General features: G+C 52.5%; 1 protein-coding gene across 3 annotated transcripts in view; it reads left to right on the top strand.

The window, feature by feature from the left end:
• Positions 1-480: 480 nt before the first annotated feature.
• Positions 481-8,325, top strand: part of MYB (MYB proto-oncogene, transcription factor) — a 29,346-nt gene continuing 21,501 nt past the window's right edge. For 2 of the 3 annotated variants that reach the window (XM_069787263.1, XM_069787265.1), the window contains exons 1-5: positions 568-715; positions 4,605-4,722; positions 6,348-6,419; positions 7,074-7,166; positions 7,580-7,800. In XM_069787263.1, coding sequence (XP_069643364.1) covers positions 693-715; positions 4,605-4,722; positions 6,348-6,419; positions 7,074-7,166; positions 7,580-7,800 — 527 coding nt within the window. In that variant the 5' untranslated portion in view covers positions 568-692. Of the gene's footprint in view, positions 716-4,604; positions 4,723-6,347; positions 6,420-7,073; positions 7,167-7,579; positions 7,801-8,325 lie in introns of all 3 variants that reach the window. The other variant, XM_069787264.1, reaches the window with a different exon arrangement.

The following is an 8,325-nucleotide window of genomic DNA, read 5'->3' as shown; positions in this document are numbered from 1 at the left end:
CCGGCCCCCGGAGGGCTGCTGCCGCTGCAGCCCGCACGCCACCCGGGCAGCGGAGCAGGTGCACCCGCGAAGGGCCACCCCCCCCCCCCCCCCCGCCGTCGGCGGGAGGCACCTACGTGGCCCGGCGGCGGTCGCCGAGACCCCCCCGGGGGTGGCCGCCGCGCCGCCCCAGGACGGGACTCCCCTTCCCCACCCGCCGTGCACGGTGACGGGGGGGGGTAGCCCCCCCGCTCCGACGGCTTCATCCGTGAGCGCCTCACGCCGCGGGAGTGGGGGGGGGCTGCGGCCGCGCCGTCGAGGGGCCGCGGCGCGGGGGGGTGTCCCGCCGCGGCGGGGCGGGGCGGGGTGGGGCGGAGCGGGGCGGGGCGGGAGGGCCCCGTCGGGCGCGCGGGCCCCGGTCCGCCCGCCCCGCGCCCCGCCGCCGCGGCACGGGCCCGCCGCGCGGCGCCAGGCGCCTGCGCACTGCAGGGGCGCCAGATTTGGCGGGAGGGGGAGTGTCCAAGGGCCCTTTGTTTGATGGCATCTCTGTTTACAGAGTTTACTCTTTAATCTCAACCTGTTTCCTCCTCCTCCTCCCGCGGCTCCTCGGCACTCCCGTGCGCGGCGGCGGAGCGCCTGGGCGCAGCCCGGCAGCAGGGCGCGGCGGCGGGCGCGGGCTCCCCCGTCCTCCTCCCCCAGCGGCCGGTGCGAGGATGGCCCGGAGACCCCGGCACAGGTAACCCGCTGTCTGCGGGCGGGGGGCGGCCGGCCCCGCTCCGCTCCGCGCCGCGCCTGTCAGACGGGGCGCGGGGCGGGGGAGAGGGAAGGCAGCGGCGGGAGAAGGGCTTGCTCGGCGGAGGGGGCGGCGGGCGGGCGACCCCCCCCCCGTCCGTCCGTCCGTCCGTCCTCCGCGCACCTGGGCTACTCCGCCCCCGGCCCCGGAGCGAAGCGTCCCCCTCCTCCGGAGGCGCCGGGGGAGCGGCAGCCCAGCGGGACGCACCGCAGAGCCGCCGCTGACGGGGCGCCCGGGCCCCGCGCCGCACGCCTGCCGGACGCCGCGGCGGGGCCGGGGTGGGGGGGGGACACACGGACCGGGGCTCGCTGCCCGCAGGGGCCAGCGCGGAGCCCGGCGGGGCTGCGCGCCCCGCAGCTGCACGGCAGGACGATGCCGGGCTGGCTCGGCGGCGGCAGGTAGCGTGTCCCGTCTCATTCATTCATTCATTCCCGGCGGGGTGGGACGGCAGGTGGGCGGCGGGCGCGGGGGCTGGGCTCGCTCTCTCGTCTTTTTTTTTTTTTTTTTTTTTTTTAATTTATTCCTGCAGCGGCGGCCCCTTTCCTCTCGGGAGCACGGCTCTCCCCGGCGGGGGGGAGTTCCGCCCTGCGGGGCTTGGCTTTTTCCCGCACACGCCGCTCGGCACATGCCGGAGCGCGGCAGCGCGGGCGGGGGGCTGCGGGGGGGCTGCGGGTCCGACGGGGCGCTCGGCCGGAGCTGTCACCCGTGGCTGCCCGCCCGCCCGCCGCGCTCCCGGGAGAGGGCGATCCCCGCCGTGCCGCGGCCGGGAGCGGCGGCGCCCGGGGGACGGCGGGCTGGACGGGACGGGACGGGGCGGCAGCGCCGCGTGGCCGCGTCCGTGCCGCCGCTGCTGCCGGGCGGGCGCGCAGAGCGGGGTTGTTGTCTAATTAGCCGGGGACGGCGAGTCGGACACGTGGAGGCTTTTTTCTCTTTCTCTTTTTAGCCCGGCATCCTCCCCTCTTCCCCTCCCCTTTCGCGGGGCTGTGACAGAGGAGAAAGTCGCAGCCCTGCCTTTCCCTGGCCCGGCTGCCGGCCGCGTCCCGCGGGACCGGGGACCTGGGGGCGGGGGGGCTCTTTTTAAGGAAGAGCGGCTCGCGGTGCGGGAGGCTGCGGCGGGGCCGCTGGGCGAGCGCCGGGCTGTTTTTTGCCGTGTCAGAGCGGGGCTGTCGCTGGGGCTGGCGGTGAATCACCCGGCCCGTCTCTCCCGAGAGAGGGGACAGCCGCCGCCTGCCTCGCGGGCGCCTCCCGCAGGGACGCGGCGCTCCGCCGCCCCGGGCTCGGCCGGCGGCCCCGCCACGGCGGCGCGGGCTGCGGGGGCGGCGCGGCGGGAGCGGGCGCGGGCGCGGGCTCTGCCGCGGGCGCGGGCTCGGGCTCTGCCCCGCGGGGCTGGTGCCCGAATTCCTTCAATCACGGTAGCAGCAGCGAGTCATTTCCTCTCCACCCCCTCTTGTTTCTTTTTATTTTTTTCTCTCTGCTCCATTTTTTTTTTTTTCCCCTCCCTTTCCCCGTGCATCGTTGCACAAGCCGGTTGCCCGGGCGAAACGCGGCGCGCTGCTGCCGGGGGAGCGCTGAAGCGGGGGCGGGCGCGGGGCTCCAACCCCCTGCCCCGGCCGGGCGGAGCGCCCTGCCGTGCTGTGCCGTGCCGCGCCGTGCCGCGCCGCGCCGTGCCGCTCGGGGGTAGGCTCCGGGGCTGCGGCCGGAGGTGCGAAATAATAAAAAGTTTTAGAGCAGCGCTGAGGGCCCTGCTGGCTAAAGCAGCTGCCGAACGTCCCGAAATCCCGGGGCCCTTTTCTCCTGCTGGAGAGCCCAGGTAATACAGCGGGTTTGCTCAGTTCTGCGGTGCCAGCAAGGCCCCGGTTATTTAAATAAACCGGTTACATTACTGGCACCGCACTGAAATAATTTTAACCTGTTCGCCGCTGCTGTTCTGCTGCCGTTGCGGAGGAGTGGCGTTTCTCTGCTGTGCCCGAAACGTGTCACCGTGCAGGAAGCGTCACTGATGGATGCATACCTGGTGCTTTTACTCTCTGCGAAACTCATTTTCAAAATGATACTTGGAAATTGAGCCACAAAACTTCCTTTGGCATACGAGCAGTCGCACAGCTGTCTGTGTGTCACTTAGAAAAGTGAATCTACTCTGTGAGCGGCGGCAGGGGAAGGAGCCAGCTGCTGCCGGAGCGTGCGAGCTTTGCTCAGGCGGGCTGCCCCGCTGAAGCCCGGGAGGCTCCGGGCGCGCGCTCGCCTTGGCGTGCAAGAGCGGGAGCTTCAGTCAGTGCTGACCCCGGACGGTTAGGTGGGCCGGTGGGCCGGGGAACGGGGAGTGAGCCGTGGGGCCAGGCGGGCTGTAGGACTGCGGCACCGTGGGGGCGACTGGAGGGTGGCAGCGATGGGCTGGGTGGGCGCGTCAGGGGCCACCGGGCAGAGGCTCGGGGAAGGCCACGCGCGTCACAGCAAGCAGGCTCTGGGACACTTCTTACAGGTAGCATCGTTTTCATGGCACATGCCGCGGGCCAGAAAACAGGGTTGGAGATGTATGGTGTGATTAGCCCAGCGTACTTTAAAAGAATATGTGTTTAACGGCTTGCATTTTGGAGACGTTTGCGTCTTGACTAACAGTCTCTGCGCTTCACTGGAGCTTCGTTTAAGAAGTGGTCTCCTGAAAACAGGCTAATGGGATAAACAATGCCTGATAATCTTATTACAAAGTAACTTTATTTGAATGTCTTAGTCATCATACCTTAACCTACCATAGCATACCATACCATCAGATCTATCACAGTTTTTAGTCTCGGAGCGTGACATTGTCTCCTTTCTAGCACTTGTGGTTATCATCTCTGAGCTGAAGTGTCAGAACTGCTGCTCCTATCTTAAAAGCTGGAAATAAAATACTGCCCACCAGAAAGACAGCTCTTGTTACAAAGCACTCTCTTTTAGTTTTAGTTAACTGGGTAGAGCAAGTGCTGTTTGTGCAGAGAGTAATAGAGACCTTTTTACCCATAGATAGCCTCTGGGGAAATCCCTTAGTCATGAATTAGGTGAGAAGCAGAGGATTTCAAAAACAGCATGAGGTATTTAGAAGTGGAATAGAGGTAATCAAGTCATAAGTTAGAGAAATGGAGGATATAAAAGGGTCCAATCATTCCTTTGCTAGTTGCAGGATATTAAATGTACTTGTCCTTAGCCATGGTCTGTCCAGACCCATACATGGCAGGCACATTTTATATTAGAGCTTATTGCATGTTAACGCTACCACTTTACTGGCTTTACTTAAGTAGAGAAACTTTTGCCTTCACATATAAGGTCCATAACCATATTCTCAAACAAGGTTATTATTGTTTAACTTTTTATATTTATACACAGTCTGTTTTATTTGGGAACGATATAGCTATCTGGTCTATTAAACATACAAAACCACTAATATTTTTCAGACTGTACGGCACGAGTTAAAGATTTTCAACATGCGCTTGTGTAATGGACATAGCCTCTAGTTCTCTTTATTGTCCCAAACATTGTATTTTAATTTGAAGCCTTCATTGGTTGAAAGTTTGCCAAATGTGTAATTCACCACCGATCTAACATTAAGAGCAGGTCTAAACATGCACAGTAATACGAAGGCTGCCAGCCCTTTGCTTGTATCTGTGGATACCAAAAACAGCAGAACCAGTTCAGAATACTAGAACAACATAATGCAGAACAAAATCTTGTTGTGCAAGTTTTAAAACTTTTATCTGTGTAACCTTTGTAAGGATTGTAGTGGGGTTTTTGTGCTTTGTAATTAAGTAGCTCAAGTCCTCATGTTCCACTCTGTGTCTCGCTGTGTTTCCTTCTGCAGTATATATAGTAGTGACGATGATGAAGAAGATGTTGAGATGTATGATCATGATTATGATGGTCTGCTTCCTAAGACTGGAAAACGTCACTTAGGAAAAACCAGGTGGACCCGTGAAGAGGTAAATCCGAGTTCATTCATCCGCTGCATGTAAAAAGACAGAGAGAGCATGGATCACATCATTGTTCTCGGAGTTGCTTGCCTGCAAACTAACTTCAGTGACAGTCCCATGTATATGAATGAGGACAATGTTTTCAACCCATTGGCTATATTCAGTGTTTTATTTAACTTTGAGGGTCATTCTTATCTTTTAAATAAAATGTATAAACACCATTTTTTTATGTCCACCAAGGTCTACATTACAGGTACGTGAGTCTCTGTGTAATCCCTGTTGGAGAAACAGATTCAGAGTCACCTGCAGCAATGCTTGATTGTTACTGCTGCCTCTTTTTGTTTGAGAACGGTTGCTATGCGAGAACTAACGTGTGTTCAGTGTCCCACAGCAGCAAACAACTGTGGCAGAAACTGCTGCGGTCCTTTTGTGCCATTTGAAATTTGCACCTTAATTGCAGCGTTATGATTCTGAGTGGAAATAAATTAAAAGCTGGAAGAAAGAAATCCAGCAGTACCAAAATTGAGCATTCAAGAGGTATTTTGGTTTTGAAGGTCAGAATGTGTTTTAGTCACGATACCCTTGTGCTGACTTTCTGGGTAAATTGTGGTTATCAAACTCCTTTGCCAGGTGGATATCCTGTGGCCATTTAACTGGTTTGAGTTTATTGTGAAATACATTAATACAGTTCTTAAGTGATGTTTTGACTTTCTCCTCACTAACAATGTATATTGATATATAAACAGTGGCAGGTCACCTCCTGCAAGCATTTTTTTTTTTTTTTTTTTTAAATTGTAGTCTGCTTTTACAGAGGTGGACGTGGTTGTGATGTGGCCTGGGAGGAAGGGATGGCTGTGGAGCCCAATGGCCACTTTCCTGTCACATGAACTGGGAGTGTACTGGGAGGCTCTAACCGGGGAAGGGGAGGGTTGCTCCCATCCTCTTATCTCTTGGGGCAGTTCTCGCTTGTTTTACACTATCAAGATCTTTCCCAGTACATGAGATTGGGGTTTTTTGTCTTTAGGGTCTCTATTTCTGGCTTTATCATTAAAAATACTGGGCCAAATTTCTTGCTATTGCAAGTATGCAAAATTCCCTCACAGTGATCAGGAGCGAAAAGGAGCCATTAGTTTTATTGTGCTTTCATCGTACACAGATAGGCAATGAGCAAATTACTGGAACTCCCATTACTTTCAAGACATATAAAGCTTAAGGCTGTGATTTCCAGAGGTCCCCAGACAGCTGGGTGCCTGAGTGTTACTGAATTTCATTGTTATTCTGATGCCTGGCATCAAAACGTCCATGCCCTCCTGTAAATCCAGTACAATAATAACAGTTACATTGCTTTGAGCAGTAAAATGGGAATGTATAATTCGAGTCAAAGGACAGCACAGAAAAAGTCAGTTTTTCTCCTGCAGCACAGTAAAGAACCTACCAAAATCCACAGGAGTAGAAAAATGTCCTGATTTAGGCGATTAAAAGTATGAGAAGACTACAGACCACCTCCCCTTGCACTCAGGAAGCAGAAATAGATGCATAAAAAGCTTAGAAAGACACAATCTTTTTAAAATGTATTTCATTTGCATTATAAGAGATTGCGATATTAATTATGTCTGGTTTTTTTAATGATTCAGGATGAGAAACTGAAGAAGCTTGTGGAGCAGAATGGCACAGAAGACTGGAAAGTCATTGCCAATTTCCTTCCTGTAGGTGGATATTGGTTTCTGTTTCCACTTCTAGTGACAACCCTTTATCAGAGGTTTCCAAGTAAGGGAGAGGGGAGTGGTTGCTTTATAGTTAGGTTTTTGCAGGAGATATAAAACCTCCACAGATGGAGACCTCAGAAATTTAGTTAGAATGTTGTGGAAACCCTTACCTTTAATTTTCCTTTCACTTCTCAGAAAGGGTTGGAAAAAATCAAACAAGCAAAAATGGGGGATGGCGGCGTGTTGCACAGTAGATGGTCAATGTGACGCTGAAAGAAAATGCCTCAGCACAGAGAAAAAATAGCTTTGATGAATTTTAAGTATGGTTTAGAAGATAATTGCTTTGTGAACACTTAGGCTGTTGTAGAAATAATGCCTGTGAAAACATGACAGCTATTGTGTAGATGGTGAAGATTCAGTTTGTGTAGTTCTGGTGATACAGTCCTCACTGCAGAAATGATGGAAATCTTATCTAGTTCGGTGAGCAAACATAGCTGAGCACTTCTCAGACGTACTGTATCACTCCATATGGCTTAGTAGTTGTAGCTGGCAGTGAAATATGTTGGGAACAAGCGTACCTAGGTAAGAGCATAATCACTCTACTTTCATCTTCTCTAAAGAATGATCTACTCTGCATGTTTTACTTTTCACTAGAATCGGACAGATGTTCAGTGCCAGCACCGATGGCAGAAGGTACTAAACCCAGAACTTATTAAAGGTCCATGGACTAAAGAGGAGGATCAAAGGGTAATCAGTTTTCCTTTCTGTCTGATTAATGCCTTACTAGTGGATTTCATGAGTTGGGGCAAAACTCCTAGAGACTTCGGTGGTCTCAACACTAATATGGCCAGAGGCAAACTGATCCTATCAGTATCAATGCCTAGTATTTGTGTAGTGTTTTCTAAGTTTTCTACTCAAATTAATTAATGTTGCTTTACAACACTGTAAAGCAGAATTGCAGTCTAGAAATGCCTTAACTATTAGCAGATTTTTCCTTTTGGGTAAAAGTATAAATGGGAAGTGGGGAACCTAAATTGTGTGTTAGTTTTACCATGGCAGTTTTGAGAAACATTGTTGAAAATATTGCTCCACCACAGAAAAATTTTATTGATTCATTATGCATCGTTAAATACAGGCAGTTTTTATGTCCTTCTTTGAAGGTAATAGAACTCGTGCAGAAATACGGTCCAAAGCGCTGGTCTGTCATTGCTAAGCATTTGAAGGGAAGGATTGGAAAACAGTGCAGGGAGAGGTGGCACAACCATTTGAATCCAGAAGTGAAGAAAACCTCCTGGACAGAAGAGGAAGATAGAATTATTTACCAGGCACACAAGAGGCTGGGAAACAGATGGGCAGAAATTGCAAAGTTGCTGCCTGGACGGTAATGACATGTACCTTTAGCTCTTAAGTAGGAAAAAAGGAAAAAGCTGCAGTTCTGAGCAGTCCATTTCAGTTGCCTCAGGCTGCACTTTATAAATCAAAAAATTTTGGAATCAAAACCTGGAAAGCCAGTGACATCGCTGTGCATTTTTCTCAGTGGGGAACTGTGCTGTTTGGTCAGTACATGGAACAGTATGCTATTTTTACACGCTTTTAATGCTTGCCGAAAGTAAAAAACCCCAGTAACTAGAGCAAGACCATAACAGTTTCCTAAATGTCTGTGCAGTCTTATTTGTGCTTGCAATAACTGTCAAAATTTAAATTGATTTAACAGGGAAGGATCAGGCTCTGCAAGTGGAACATAATTTACATTCAGCTAAGGGTATACCTTCAACATGAAATCCAGTCTGTTTATTCAAAAAGATTTAAGAGAAGGCTGCTTCAACATTTGTAATTGTTCCTGAATTGTCCAGATGATTTTGACTTGTTAAAAATCCGTGTATAAAACAGGAGAAACTGACTTCCT

The sequence above is a fragment of the Haliaeetus albicilla genome, chromosome 7 (genome assembly GCF_947461875.1).
Source record: "Haliaeetus albicilla chromosome 7, bHalAlb1.1, whole genome shotgun sequence".
Classification (NCBI taxonomy): Eukaryota; Metazoa; Chordata; class Aves; order Accipitriformes; family Accipitridae; genus Haliaeetus; species Haliaeetus albicilla.
Note: the sequence above shows the minus strand (reverse complement) of the source record. Positions and strands in the feature narration are given on the sequence as shown.